We start from the raw sequence: 16,209 nt of genomic DNA on the forward strand, positions 1-16,209 counted from the left end.
ATCACTTCCCTACTCCTGCTGGCCACACTATTTCTGATACAGGCCAGGATGCCATTGGCCTTCTTGGCCGCCTGGGCACACTGCCGGCTCATGTTCAGCCGGCTGTCGACCAACTCCCCCAGGTCCTTTTCCACCAGGCAGCTTTCCAGCCACTCTTCCCCAAGCCTGTAGCGCTGCATGGGGTTGTTGTGGCCAAAGTGCAAGACCCGGCACTTGGCCTTGTTGAATCTCATACAATTGGCCTCGGCCCATCGATCCAGCCTGTCCAGGTCCCTCTGCAGAGCCTTCCTACCCTTGAGCAGATCAACACTCCCACCCAACTTGGTGTTGTCTGCAAACTTACTGAGGGTGCACTCGATCCCCTCATCCAGATCATTGATAAAGATATTGAACAAGACCAGCCCCAAAACTGAGCCCTGGGGAGCACTGCTCGTGACAGGCCGCCAACTGGATTTAACTCCATTTACCACAAGTCTCTGGGCCCAGCTGTCCAGCCAGTTTTTCACCCAGTCAGTTTTTTACTCATTCCTAGTTATCTAGTGCCAAGTTTCAATGGAAGGCATGGAAATCTGTGCCAATAGCCACCTAGCAAGGGTGTATCCTGAGACAAAGTAGAAACAGGACTGAGGTCTCTCAAATTGAAACAAATCAGTGCTCCCTGCTCAAATCACCAAAAGTATGCGATATATATTGTCACCACTGGGTCCTTAAAAAAAGAGAACACAGCTGCTGTGCTCTGCGCTAACTCTGTACTGCCCGTCCCTTTGGTTTAGGTGGATTTGAAGTACTGTGAATAGGTCAAGCTCCTCCATTGACCTGTACCTCTTGCCCCGCAGAGGAATCACAGCAGTGCTGGGGAGCATAGCCGCTTGGCCTGAGGCAGCTCGGCCCCAGGGCACTCCAGAATCCCAAATGTAGGTGTCTGTGAGACTGGTTAGAGAGAATAACCTTTCTGTATTCATGTCTTGAAAGTAGGACCTGCACTTCAGCCAAGTACTACTTCAGAGCCTGTCTCACCTTTAATCCTCAATGCCCTCCCTTTGAGAGGTGTATTCCAACTCATTGAATTCTCACCATTATACATTCTGCATTTATATCTCTCTAGTTTTAAAAGTATACATTAGTTTGCTGCTATCGTAGTTAGACATTGTCTATACTGAATAAACCAATCTCGTGCCCGTGACTCACTGATGTACATCTGGATGAAGACTGAGTCTGTTTTCTGCAACACAGCCAGTTCTGGCAAAAGAAAGTATGAAGCAGCACATGACAGGAGTTAGCCAAGCAGTAATAGACTCACCTGAACATATACATTTTTTAATTGCTAAATGAGACATGTTCCACAACAGCTAATATTTTTTTTTAAGGAGATAATTCATTCCATTCATAATAGATTTAATTGTGCTGTGATTGCTCACACCTGGCAATTTTGTTTTGCAGCACTTTTTTTTCCCCCAAAGCGCTTTCAAAGCATAGAATGGGCCTTGCGCCAGGTATAGTATATGATTCAAGCCCTGAAATAAATGGAATGGGATTTGCAGAGCCAGCTCTAGACATAGACAAAGTATGCAGTTGCTGGGGCAGCTGCCTGCTTTGCCTCTTCCAGAGACCTGCCACTGCTACTGCCAAAGGAAAGGATGCTGTGAGTAGGCTAAAAACTCTTGCTCATCCCTCATGCAGAAGCAGCAGTCATGGCTCCTTGCTCTGGCACAAGCAGGAACACTACACCTGCTTCTTCATCCCAGCGCTGCCCTCTCCCCTGGCAGTGCTCATCCACAGGGTGGTGAAATTCTGCATTTTCTTTCCCTCTGAGCCTGCTCTGGTTCCTGCATTATTCTGGATTCAACCTTTTCATTGATATTTGTCTGGTTTAAAATGGTATTCAGGATATGATGTATTCAGGATAATGAAATAATTTTCAAATCTTCCCGTTAGCTAATCTGAAATTTATCCCCAAACAAATCTCAGAGTATTGGGATGTTTTTAATATATCTGAAGGACTGCCATCCCTCAGATACTGTTCTTTCTAGCCTTCTTCTTGATTTCTAAAAAGACCCTCCACTCAAGTGACCTCACCAGAAGCTTCCTCTCATTTTCTCTTTACTATGTCACTCGAAGTCCCACCGTGAGATAAGGACTCATTATATTGCATGCTGTTCTCCCAAAATCCTAAGAGATTTCCTCTCCCTCAATGAACTCATACTTTAAATGGATGAGAAGGGAAAAGGGTAGGAGAGTAAGCCGAGTGACAGAGAAGTGAGCTGATTTTCTCTATGGTGGGAGCCATATTGTTTATTTGACATACCTAAGAGTCCAATGTAACAGTGCCTGGCATAGATAAGTGTCTTCAAATTGAATGTAGTGTACCCTAAGACAACAGAAAATCTGTCTTTTATAATGGAAGACACATAAAACTAGAAAGAATCAACTTCAAATAGCCCCACAGAGTGCATGATGGACTGAGAGGACCTGTATGCATATACAAAGGATAAACTCCATGCCAACCAGCCCAGGCAATTCCACTGAATTATTTCATCAGAGGTACAGTCAATGATGACTAACTTCCTCACTAAGAGCAGAATTTAGCAAAAATAATCTAAATCTATGGTGGCAGGCAGGAGAGGAGGACTCGACTGGGTTTCTGAGCAGGCAGAAAAAGAAAAACAATTTCTGAACTGAAATCTAGTCTCTCTTTTTTTAATTAATTCCTTCTTCTAACCTACCACACTATAACACAAAAATAGCTCAGATTATACTCTAGGGCAGTTGTTTACATGCATATTTACCAGTTCTCCAGTGAGCAGATTTCTGAAGCAGATCACTCAGTGCTTAATTTTCCCAGCAAAAGGAACATAGATATCTATCCACAGTGAAAGCACCCACACCCTTCAGGGGTAAAAGATAAGGGTTATATAGACAAACCAGAAGCAAAATCTGAAGAGATATAAAATACTCATCATTTCTATTGATGTTAAGCTGCCTGGAAGCATCTCCTGGGAATGTTTCTCTAGATATTATCTCTGTAATCATAGTATTCTCAATTGAAAATACAACTGCTCTGTTGCAGTGCATTTGTATTGTAAACACGTGAAAGTGTTGGACTGATAAATGCATCGCTAGCAGAGATCAAATGACAAAATCATTAGCTGCATCAGGTTCTGAAAGGTAGAACTGGCTTTCTCAATGTGATTTTCTCCATTTCTGACTCCCATCATTGACAGTGCTGAGCTGGTGCCTCGTTCTGTTCTCCCACTTGAATGTCACTGAACACTGAAGGGAGTAAGATTTGGAAGGGCTGAGATCCATTGTTAGAATAAATCTATTCACAATAGCCTTTTTGTGAAAAAACAGTTTAGGAAAAAATGACATTTAGGAACCTGGACATTTTGGAACAGTTACCTGCAGTTACAAGCAACCAGATACTCCATCTTCTAAGTAGTTTTCTATCTGCTACTCTTATTGGAAGGCTGTTCCAGAATCATGTTGTTCCATCATTAGGAGTCTTCTAATTTCCAGAAGAAAATGTAATAATGATCAGTTCTGTTCACTTTCTTCTTAAACCATTGCTTTTCTTTAGAGGAAATAATTTTCCCCCCCTTCCTGTTATGTTTAAAATGGCAGCCATATCCTCACTCAGTCTTTCTTTTCTAGGACTGATCTAGACCAGCTTTGCTTTTGAGTTTGTTTTCTAAGATGCCTCTTAAATCTCAGAAAAAGCCTTTTCTGTGCATCTTTTCAAGACGGAATCCCTCTCTTGAAAACAGGTGACCGGGATTCTGCATAGCGTTCCCAGAGAGACATCATTGCCCTTTCCCCGGCATGCCAGCACTTCCCCATCTTGCTGAAACACCTCACAGGGTAGTTTACTGGAGCTACTTAGAAAACAGATAGTTAGCCTATGCATACAGTGAGTAAATGAAGGTTACTGAGCTATCAGATATAATTTAGGATATCTCTTTGGGGTAACAGGAGTATATTTCATTCTTAAGTGTTAGCTTTATTCTACTTACCGTGCAAAACATTCCATTTTAAAGGGATATCTTGTAATTATTAGTTCTTTCAGACTCTCTGGAGGCACCAGGCATGGATTGCTGGAACTGTGCAAGCACAGACCAGTCTTTGCACAAAAGAGCTGCTATTCCCCCAAATCTATATTCAGTATTATTTTATTCACACATTCACATGCCTACTTAAAAACATCATAGCAGATTCTGGAAAAGGTATGAAATATAAATAAAAGCACAGTTGATGTCTGCAGTAAATACATCTATATATTTAGAAAAGTCCTCTTACATAGTCCATTCCTAGATGACAAAATGAGTCAGTGATTATCCAAAGCTCCCAAACTTAGAGGCTCCAAGGAAGACACTGGAAAAATGGGAAAAAGCAAGAATTACACTGGCAATAAAGGACTTCTATTGCCTATTAAAGGTGGCTTTTAATGTATTACTAATTTATGCAGTTGATACCTTTAAGCATCCCAATATTCCATATCAGGAAACCAAAACATCTTTCCAAATTTGTCTCATTAAGATTGATAAAAATTCATTTCTAGACACAGAAGTCTTCTTGGTCAGATACTTACTGCCAGCTACCCTATAATGTTCTCCATGTTGAAACAAAGCTTTGTTAAGCGCATTCAGAGAGGGCAGCTGGAGCTGTGTAAAGATTGCCTGAAGTCAAACCATAAAAAAGGGCAAAAAATGGATCTGCTGCTGGGACACTGGAGCAGAGCATTTATGATAGAGAAAAAGTAGGGGAGAATGATTCACGATGGCCTAATTACATTAGAAACAACACTTATTCAGGTAATTGAAGAAAAGAACCCAAGGGAAATGGAGGAAAGGACAGCCCTTAGGTCAGTCTGATATTTGTTTTCCTGCATGTGGAAAACCATTCTTCATGAAAACTGAGTTCTGCCATTCCACAAAAGCTCATCATCAAAATAAATGCCTCAGAGAAGCTGTTGCATGTTATCAATGACAGCACTGGAGAGCCATTACTAATACTGAAACTTCATGAGACACATAAAACATATAAGCAAGTACAGTTCCAATGGGAAATGTCTACAGACAACAGGTATATTCTGGCACCTATACAATGCGTTTATGGCTATTGCTTCTCACAGGAAATAACAAAATGCATTTAAGCAGCATACAAACTATCAGCTGTCATTGAGTTATATTGCAAAGATGATCTATAACCCTGAAAATTGTGACTCTTTTTTTTTCCTATAGCAATAGTTTATAAGCTGCAAGACAGTAAACCTAGCTAATGCTTTTCACAATATGCAGATGATCAGCTTCCCAAGTAGGAGACTCAAAATGAAATATTATTAACAATTTATTATTATTTCCATGCAGATACTGAATGACTAATTCATATCATATTTTTCTGTAGTTGCAGGAGGGAGTGTTTCTGCACCTGTTTCTCTTCCCCCAAATCTAGTCATCAGGAAAATTGTACTCAGCCAGCTGTTAAATTTCAGATCAGTTAGTATATTTCATGCATTGAAAGACTGACAAAATATGAAGTCATATAGCCACAATAAAATGCCACAGTGATACCAAGAGAAGTGATCGCCAAGCTTGCAAAGCTTCACACAGTCTTGGATTTTGTTGTAATACCTAACTAGATTCAAGCCAATGGTGGAAAAATGTGGTCTTTTTCCACATATTCTTTTGAGAGCTTAAACCAGTTGTTAATTATTAGAAATTTATGTAAAACTGATTAGCTCATGTCATCTCCTGTGCCATTATTCACAGAGTGTATGGCATCTTAGCATTTTGAGAACAGAAAGTTCATTAATTCATTTAGTCATAAATCCTTACATTTTGTTGATACACCTGTATTGAACCAACTGCCTTGTGTCTGAATGAAACATAATTTGGGTTTTGGCTACACAAGTATTTGAAGGCATCAACAAACAAAATCAAACATTGCAAGTAGCTCCAATCCTACCACAACTGCTCTGTCAACATGCCTAATACTGTGATAATTATTCATTCACCTATTTATAGTCTGAGCATGGAAGTTTAAGTCTAAAGACTTTATATACTATTTACCACATACATTTTCTGAAAATAGTGGATTTAATGTACATACATACACATACATGTGTGTGTGCATATACATACACATTGACTCCACAAAAGGCTGCCCACATGGTTTGATAAATATAGATAGATAAATAGCTAGGTAAGGTAGGTATGGCGACCCAATAGCATTACTGATTGCTGAGGTCACCCAAAATTTTCTGCTGACAGATTGCTTAATGCTTGCAAAATTTTAACTATATCAATTGAAATGTTGCATGCCATATTTATATGTTAAAATGCCTTAGACTTTTCTGAAAATATAACTAAAGAAAAAAATGTGGGTTTACTCATAGCAAAAAAATAGCCAATGATTTTTTTCATTAAGAAGCCCTCAACCTGCCTGCTTTGGAGCTGGGACCTAAAATACTCCAAGGAGCCTTCCAGAGTGTCAAGAATTTGAGCTATAACATTTTTATAAACATTCAAAGTTGCACACTTCAAAAGCATCTGGAAAAAAAAGATCATAGCTGTTTAACAGAGACATATTAGTTTGGCAACTAAATCTCACATAGGTTCAATCTCAGTTAGGTGTTCTTGATCACAGAGTTTCAAGACTGAACAAGACTTCCTCCCTAACTCTTTCTGGCAGATGAAGCTTCCTGAAGTGTCTGGCTTCCCAAGAGGGGGCATGGAAGTGGTCTTCCACCTTCAGCATTGCAGCAGCTGATGCACCAAGAGGAGCCAGTGGTCATACCAGAAACACATTAGATGGGGATTGTACAGATGGGCAAAGCTGGAGATGAAGAGAAGCCATGGCAGGAACTTGTTAGAAGAGTGGAGAAAAAAGGAGAAGAAGTGGGATGAGGAAAAAGGGTGGATTTTTGTGCCTGGTCAGAAAGATACTGAGAGGTGCACAAGCCAGCAGGCCTTTTGCCAGTGAAACACCCTCTCCTAAAACCTGTTAAACTGAGCTGGCAGAGCAACATCTCCGCATTCCTATACTGTCAGAAAATAGGTATTAACTTCACTGATAACAGGTGTCCTCATCTTCCTCCCTTTTCTGCTCGATGGACATTCCCAGCCTCCTTATATTCCCAGGTACTCTGTTAGCATCTGTGTCCGTACTGTGGAGCTACTTGTCCAATCCCTGCAGATTACCCCAAGTGGGGGGATGCAAGCTTCCAGAGGACCCTGTTTTCAATTAGGGAATTATATTTGAAATATTCATTAAGATATACTGTTGCAGTCCCTGCAGCAGTTTTACATTATTTAATGCTGTGGTCATAGATAGTTCTGGGTAACTCCAGGAATAGAACTGCCACCCCCTCACAGACAATGGATTGTTTGACATTTTTATTAGCTCCAGCCTTTGTTCCATGGAGATGACAGCCAGTTACCTACATTGGCATGACTGGTAGGAAAGTAGGTAGCAAGTGCAGCTGACAGCGTCTTGCAAGTCTGTGATGCTAAATCAGCATCACTGCCACGTGCCTCTTCAGTGAGGACGGGATGTGGAGGTAGAGTCGTGACAGTATGTTCCAAGGTGTCCCTGCGGTTCTTCCAGTTTGCTCTGTCAATGTTTCATCTGGGGTTATTAGTGTTTATAAAAGCATGCCCTTAAAATAGCTGCATGGTGTTAATAGAAGCAAAAATAGCAGTTCTTGTGCCTAACTTCTTCATACTGGGGTAAAATAGGGCTAAATTGGGCACATACAGAAATCATAATAGCACAATCCAGTTTAAGGGTGACTTTCAAATTCCCTTCAGATCTTAAAGAGCACTGAGTTTAAGCTAAAATCAGACCAGGACACATTCTTTCCTGCTCTACAGAAAAACCTTTTCCCTTTAACAGGTACAAAGTTTGGGGTGGCTTTTGCTTAGAGATTGATAAAGTCTATTCACTAAGTCCTCAACTCACAAGTGGAGCAACCATGAATTTCTCCAACTTCTGAAAAACACATTATTTCAGAAAAATCATTCAGATTTGCACTGGCACCTGTAAAATAACCATGTGTATCCTACTGTGGTGGGCTGACCCTGGCTGGATGCCAGGCGCCCACCAAAGCCACTCTATTACTCCCCCTCCTCAGCTGGACCGGCGAGAGAAAATACAACAAAAGGCTCGTGGGTTGAGAAGGACAGGGGGAGATCATTCACCAATTACCGTCATGGGCAAAACAGACTCGACTTGGGGAAATTAGTTTAATTTATTACCAACCAAATCAGAGTACAATAATGAGAAATAAAACCAAATCTTAAAACACCTTCCTCCCACCCCTCCCTTTTTCCCAGGCTCAACTTCACTCCCGATTTTCTCTACCTCCTCCACCCAGCAGCGCACGGGGACAGGGAATGGGGGTTGTGGTCAGTTCATCACACGTTGTCTCTGCTGCTCCTTCCTCCTCAGGGGGAGGACTTCACACACTCTTCCCCTGCTCCAGCATGGGGTCCCTCCCACAGGAGACAGTCCTCCACATACTTCGCCAACGTGAGTCCTTCCCACGGGCTGCAGTTCTTCACGAACTGCTCCAGGGTGGGTCCCTTCCATGGGGTGCAGTCCTTCAGGAACAGACTGCTCCAGCGTGGGTCCCCCATGGGGTCACAAGTCCTGCCAGCAAACCTGCTCCAGCGTGGGCTCCTCTCTCTCTCCACGCATCCACAGGTCCTGCCAGGAGCCTGCTCCAGCACGGGCTTCCCATGGGGTCACAGCCTCCTTCAGGCCCATCCACCTGCTTCGGGTGGGGTCCCCCATGGACTGCAGGTGGATATCTGCTCCACTGTTAACCTCCATGGGCTGCAGGGGGACAGCCTGCCTCACCATGGTCTTCACCACAGGCTGCAGGGGAATCACTGCTCCGGTGCCTGGAGCATCTCCTCCCCCTCCTTCTTCACTGACCTTGGTGTCTGCAGAGTTGTTTCTCTCACATATTCTCACTCCTCTCTCTGGCTGCAGTTGCGCAGGTTTGGTTTTTTTTCCCCCTTCTTAAATATGTTATCACAGAGGTGCTACCACCATTGCTGATGGGCTTGGCCTTGGCCAGCAGCATGTCCGTCTTGGAGCTGGCTGGCATTGGCTCTGTCAGACATGGCGGAAGCTTCTAGCAGCTTCTCACAGAAGCCACCCCTGTAGCCCCCCCGATACCAAAATCTGGCCACGCAAACCCAATATACCTACCAAAAAAGAGCAGTGTTTTTGAGGAGTAGTACACAAACCAGGGATATTTCTAAGTATCAGATGCTATAAATTTTACTCACCTGTGAAATATGGAGAGGGGAGCATAGGGGCATTGTGTTTACTTTCCTCATAACAGTATTTCTTAAACAGACAAAGCGGTCTGTATGAGTCTACTCCAGGCACAGTGGATCAATCACCATCTGCCACCAAAACTGATGAATTGTTAGTTGTTCTTCTCTAGACAGTGAAATAAAATGTTGATCGTGTTTTACTGAGAAATCTGCTTTTTTTTTTTTTTCAAATTGGCTATAGGTCTGTAAGTATCCTCTGTGATTATTGTCAGATGAGCCACAGACAATATTTGAAGTAAGATACTGCGTGTTCTAGGACAAGACAAGGAAACACAGACTAGTACAACAGTACACCCAAATTCGAACCTCACTTGACACCGGAGTCAGTCCCAATCACATCAGTGAGGGATAAGGGAAGATCTGTAGACAGCAGAGGAAAATGAGTTACTTTATCATGCTACAGCATAATAAAAAGTCATTTTAAAATTTGATAATCTGAAATACGTTATCATCAGGTTTTTGGGACTGATATTTTCCTTGTAGTAAACTATTAATTGTATATTGTGACTATACAATATTCTTTTTAAATAGGCTTGTTTATTATTTTCAATACTTACAAGTTTCTTACAACTGTTGTTTCAGAAAGGAAACAACACAGTAACAGAACTGGGACCTTTTTCCATTTTGTTTCCTTTAAAATTTACAGTTGCTTTAGACAAAAATGTATGTATGTTTTGCTGATTTCTGATTTGCCAATGATAAAACAATATCCCACGTAAATTGCAGAAGCTGACAAATTAATTTTTGTGTTTGTATATCAGGCAAATAAATAAATCTCACAGTTTAATTATTTCTCAACCTTGCACATGAGAATGTGATTAGACGGACTACAACTGACACTGATTATATGAGACGGGATGTTATTAAATCCCTTTGGGGAGCTTTTGAAAGACCCACCACATTTAGAGCAGAGAGCTTTTCTCTGCATTAGCTCATTTATGGAGCAATTACACGGGACTTACTACTGAAAAGATGTCAGGAAAAACACTGAGCAAACAGCTAAAGTAGAATTCACGCCCCTCCTCTCTCTGTCAAAACCTCTCACAACCTCATAGCCTTAAAATATCTTGTCAAGATTATCTATAGCAAAGCTATTTGCTATATATCAGTAAAAGGTATGAGATAGGTTAGATTAAGACTACATGGAAGAGAGCTGGTAGTGGATCTGAAGACAGCAGAGATTTCTCCCTGCTCAAATGGCTTCTTTGCTCCAAGAGCCCCAATTTAATTAATTTTGTGGGCTTGAAAAGCCCAATGTTTTCATTTCTTCCACCTCAGAATTTGCAAGATTTGTTATTTCATTAGAAAACTACTATGGAGGGTTTCTCAGTGAAGTGCAGAGAAATATGCAAAATGCAGTGGTTTGAAAAATCTCCACTGGTTCTGGAAAAACCTGTGGCTGAATTCACTGGTTTTTTTTTCAAAATTAAGATTTCAAAGACATGATTTTTTAGGAGCAGTTTACAATTTTGTACCTAAAAATATGCAGATATAAAGTGGAGAGCCAGGTAGAGACCATTTTCAAATCTGTATTCCTGCAATGGACTGTTTTCCTGACACCCATAGTTGAGAATGAAAATACATAGTGAAGTACCGCAGAACTGGTATGTATTAAATAAGTACACCCCTATTGATTATGAGATTTGCAGTTTGAGAACATCAGAAAAGCTGCAAGAGATATATAATCCAAAGTAATACTGACAGTTCACTGAAGAACCGACAATACTGAGGTATTACAGATTGCAGAGATTTATTCGCACCTCCACTTTGATTTAAAAGCTAATATTGTTGTAAATTCATGTGATGACAACACCTAAACCTCGGGCCATCTCATTTTTTCTGTCATCCCTGGGTATCTTCACATGCTTAATCCAAGTCCAGTACAGAAGAAGTTAAAAGATACTTAAATGTTTCTTCTTTATTCAATGTACAACTCAGTGGGACAACTAGAGTAACATGCTGGAATTCACTTAGTGCTTTTCCTCAGAGTGCCTTAAAGAGCATCATCTTGCTGCCGATAGTTCTTGACATGAAGCCGATCCCAGGGTGGACTTACAACAGTGGCAGGAGACTCAGCAGAGTTCTCCTTTCCCATAAACACTGAGATTCTCTGCTACTCTCCGTAGCACAGTTATTGCTCTTGAAATGCGTTCTGTATGTAAAGATGTGTTCACGGTCCAGAAGGTCCCTACTTTGCAGTACCCACTAGTAATTGATGGTGAATACGGGAAGGTAGGATTTTCTGCATGTGTAGTGATCACTGACCACAAGGAAAGCTTAGGCAAAAATTCTGGTTCATAAATATGACTATGCTTGAGTGAGGAAAAGCTGATCTTTTATTGAGTTTATCCTTCAAGGCCTGTTCTGTTGCATTTCTGATATTGCAAAGGAACACAACAATACTGTATGAGGTATTCTGCGTGGCCAAATACTGTAGTCCTTACTCAGATTTTACTCAGGAAAAACCACCTTTGACTTGAGTGAGAATTTGCTTGACTAAGGACTGAACAGAGTGTTTTGAATCTTACCAGCATTGCTTGATGCTAATGTTGGGCAACATTTCTCATTGCTAATTTGCCTGCCTCATTGGCCTTCTCCTGGGCTCTGGATCTGCTTTTGCTGTGTGTCATTCATAGCTTATATTGCTAGTTCAGATTGCTTCTCTTTGTGCTTTTCATTTCCAGCAAATATTTTGCAGCTATTGTTCTGCTGCTGGTAGATGTGCATGGAACCTGGTATGTGGAATTTGAACCTCAGCCCAGATTTAATTAACAGCGTTAAACATGTTCTCACTACGGTGCTCAGAAGGAATTTTGCTGACCCTCTTTCAATGAAGCATAAATTTGTTTTATCTGATGTTTTTACAATGCAAAAATATAAGGGCTTGATTCACAAATCTTAAGACCAAATGTTTCTCCAGTAAAATAGATGGAGTAGCACCCATTTACAACCACCATAAGGTCAATTATAAATGCTTATTCTGACCTACAGTAGTCATAGAAGAAAATCACTAAATGCGTGTGCTGTAACATCACCTTGTTTTGTGGTTTTAATACTGCTTTAAAGTAAGATATCCTGAATAATAATTAGTACCAAATTGTGCCATAGCCTACTAATATGCAGCAAATCTAGCTAGGTTATCGTATGTCTGATGAGCCATACCTAGCCATGGTTTATCCTCTATTCATGCTGCAGGGTACGAAATTCCTGGGTGCCAACCTGCCTATGGCAACCTAGAATTCTCCAGGGCAGGCTCGCAAAATCTTCACCTACTCTCTGGGACAGGTAACTAATAAGTGATGTTTTGTGAAGTTATGCTTTCTTTCTAACTTTCTGATGTCTGTAAAAATGTTTCATTTCTTCATGTCAGTCTGTAGTCTCCCATCGTTCAGTTGTGCTACGTTTTCTGAACTAGGGGAATAACAGCAGATCTGTTTATTATAGTACGCTTGATGCTTGTCTCAGCCAAGCCTGTAATAATTGTTATTAACATGTATAAAAACTGAAAGTTGTTTAAGAAGCTGCAAAATCCACAGCGACCTGCTACTTATAATACAGATGCATTGCATTTCATTGTTGATGCCACAGTTATCTGGGCAGTTCACACACCTTTCTTATATCGCTGGTATGTATTTATTCTCTCTCCTTTATCAGGTTTACATTAATCTTCGGTCTCCTGAAGTAAGGAATTTTTCAATGATATAGGTACAGAGACGTTGAAAGGATGGAGGAGTTATGACTGACTCTAGATTACATTCCCATGCAGCACATAGTATAAGTTTAAGTAATGACTCATTTTTCCATATTTTGCTTAGATTCTCTTCTACATTTCTCCTGAACATACTCTTTGTTCTTTGTTGCTTGACTTTATTTCAAGTAGCAGGTGTGTAGAAGAAATGTCGTTCACTGATCCTTTAGTTTTCAATGACATATGAAATATTGAAATGTATTTCAAAGTAAGAAATTAATTAAATAAAAAAATAAAGACAGGCTAAGCTTTAGATTGCCTTCTTGCAGTCTATTGATTTTCTTTGAATAATATGTGAGAATTTTCATCTTAAGAGTGCTGCTAGTGTAGGAAAGACGTAAGTGAGATTCTTTTGGTATTTTTTGGCACAGCCTACACTCTGTGGAGTGGAAAAAACAACAACCTTGGGAAAGTGGTTTGAATTCCTGTTTTTCAGTCCCCTGGGGCTCTGCACATGCACTCTACACTTACCTGGATTTAGATGAGCCTGATACAAAACCAGCTTTGCTCTGCTGCTTGTCCTTGTTAAAACCAGGAGATGACCAGTGAAGCAAAATATAATCAGGGCATATAAGACTGTTTTTCAAAATGTTTGACCCTGATTCCAATTTGATAGAGTATTTGGAAGTCTTTTAAAATCGGAAAAAAATTCACACAGCCACAGTGTGGTCACTGGGTTTGATCTTATGTGGTGTTTTTAAATGGATGCCCGTGGGGAAGTTCGGAGTCTTGGGATGACAATTAGTAGCCTTTCTGTAGGGCTGTCTAAAAAAAATGATCTCTTTTCCTACCATCACTGTCCACTTGTAGTTCTTACTTTCAAAAGAAAATAAGCTTACTTTTATGGAGGACAATACCACACTTTATCTCCAAGTTTACCAAAGCTTAAAATGCCCACATCCAGGCTTTTAGCTCAGGCTATTTAGCCATTTCATAAAAAAAATAAACAGCCATTGAAAGATTATTTTCATTTCCCTCCCTGTTTTTTAAAAGGCTCACAAGGATCTAAATCTTTAGAGAGAGTTTAGTATTTCCTGAAAACATGCTTGTTTCTTTCCTGTTGATTAACTGAAATCTTAATCACACTGTTTCAACATATCTAGACTTTAAAATCTGGAAACTTGCTGTCCAATTATATTGAAAAACATCAGCTTGCTGAAGGAACTAAAAAAAAAAATAATTTGTTTGTGAAAATGAAAGATAGTGAGTATGACAACTGTCAGCACTTACAAAATGAGGATAGATTCTATTTTATCCAGCCTGATGCACCTTAACCTTTAAAAAAACTAACGAGAAAGCAACAAAAATTTCAGCAAGAGAGTTAAAAAAAACAAGTCTCAATTCACCCAGAATGCTAAAGTAGTTCAGTTATAAGGCAAAAAAAACGTGGCCTGTGTTTAGGTAATCCACATCTCAGGGCACAAGAGGAATGTTTTGGGAAAGTCTGTAGTAATGAAGCTGCTTCCTTGCTCTGCATGGTTCTTCGGGGTGGTATGTCTGCAGGGTAGGTGGAAGCAGAGGGCTCCTGGGTCCCCTCTGAAGAAGCACATTATACATTGCTTTTCACATGAATAGTGCAAGCATCTTTTCAGATTAATACCTGCTGCCTGGTTTGGTCCCTCCACACTTGCAGAAAGCTCCTTCATTTACTGGCTCACTCCAAAAACTACAGAAGAGCTAATGCCAAGGTGCTGGACTGCTAACAGGAGTCTGGAGGAATGCAGTCCTGTTCCCTCTCCTTCTCCATACACCCACAAAAAAGGCAACAAAACAGTCAGTCTTTCTTACACTGAAAAGACAGTTCAGCTGAGGGAGCAGGATAAAATAGACTTGACTGAACTAATAAATTATGACATTAGGTTGGGGCAAAGGTTCTAGGAAATGACAGCACAATATGCTGAGCAGTGGGGAACTTGCTAGAGGTGAACTCATTTGTACTCTTGCAGAGTAAAAGACTTCTCAGTTAACAAGTCCTAAAATATTGTGCTGCAGTGTATAAAACAAGGTAGGGCTCGAAATAATTAGCCAAAGATGACAGATGGCAATTCCATTCTCTTTTTTTCCTTCTCTTCTTTTGCTGTGGTATCAAGTTGATCAAAGAGCTGAGAATCCTTTGTTATTGTAGAAAAACTAAAAATATCTTGAAATAGTCAGGCAAAATAAGTTCATTCAGACAACAGCCAGTAGCTCTCATTGTTCCTGTTCAACACCTTATACATGAGTCTGTGTGTAGTAATAATTTCCCTCAGAATCTTAATTACATGTGCACAAGCTGAGAATTCGGGTGTGTCCAGGCTAAGGAGTATTATTTAATCAATTTATTAATTTATTTCATTTGTTTGCTTGTCCAGTGATCTATTCTACTGCCAGAAAACCTTCCAAAAAGTCCCTAGAGCTCACCTCTGTGGCATGTTGCTTTAGTAATGTCATACAGCTGTGTGTGATGGGGGAACTGAATGATAAAGAACAGAGACTGCAGTAGAACTGACCGCACTGATGGCTGATGAAAGTGTCTGAGGGGTCCATGCTGTGTCTCACTCTAAGCAACAGCAGCGTTATCTCCTATACTCTTTAGTAATAATATCTGGCAAGCATTGGCATTTTTTTAAAGGCAAGCACCTATGGATTCAAGTTAGAGATACAACAGGAGCTTCTGTCTTGTAGGACTTCTGTCACAAAAGAGGATCAGAACGTAACTGTGACCAGATATAATTAAAAAGAAAATTCAGTAATTTGCTCAAAGAAGGTAATATACACTGCTTACAAAGAAAAAAAGCAGTGGCAGCTGTAGTTCCTCCTCCCCCCAGTCCCAGTCCCAGTCCCAGTCCCAGTCCCAGTCCCAGTCCCAGTCCCAGTCCCAGTAGTAATTCTGTCTGACTGGTCCTGGAGCCAAAAAAGTATACTTAATTTTTTCAACTGCTTAGCATAACCTTTCTGATGGGAATTGTTAAGCCAGCCCACCAAAACAAGTCCCTTGAGCCAGACAAAGATGAATTTCGAATCAGAGGAAAGAGAAAATTATAGGGAAAGGAAAGAAATAGCTAAGGTGAGAGCAGAGGTTATAGCCTCTGTCCATCAAACTATGTATGGATGCTTTATACCAAATGAAACAGAAAC

The 16,209-nt window shown here is 40.5% G+C and overlaps 1 protein-coding gene across 1 annotated transcript in view; it reads left to right on the top strand.

Annotated features, from left to right (window-relative positions):
- BEGAIN (brain-enriched guanylate kinase-associated) overlaps nucleotides 1-16,209 on the top strand; it is a 117,270-nt gene that overhangs the window by 29,797 nt on the left and 71,264 nt on the right. Inside the window, exons 2-3 of the mRNA XM_009328491.1 lie at nucleotides 12,029-12,079; nucleotides 12,540-12,629. Of these exons, the coding sequence (XP_009326766.1) occupies nucleotides 12,029-12,079; nucleotides 12,540-12,629 (141 nt within the window). The remainder of the gene's footprint in view (nucleotides 1-12,028; nucleotides 12,080-12,539; nucleotides 12,630-16,209) is intronic.

This window comes from Pygoscelis adeliae, unplaced genomic scaffold (genome assembly GCF_000699105.1).
Source record: "Pygoscelis adeliae isolate BGI_AS28 unplaced genomic scaffold, ASM69910v1 Scaffold130, whole genome shotgun sequence".
NCBI lineage: Eukaryota > Metazoa > Chordata > Aves > Sphenisciformes > Spheniscidae > Pygoscelis > Pygoscelis adeliae.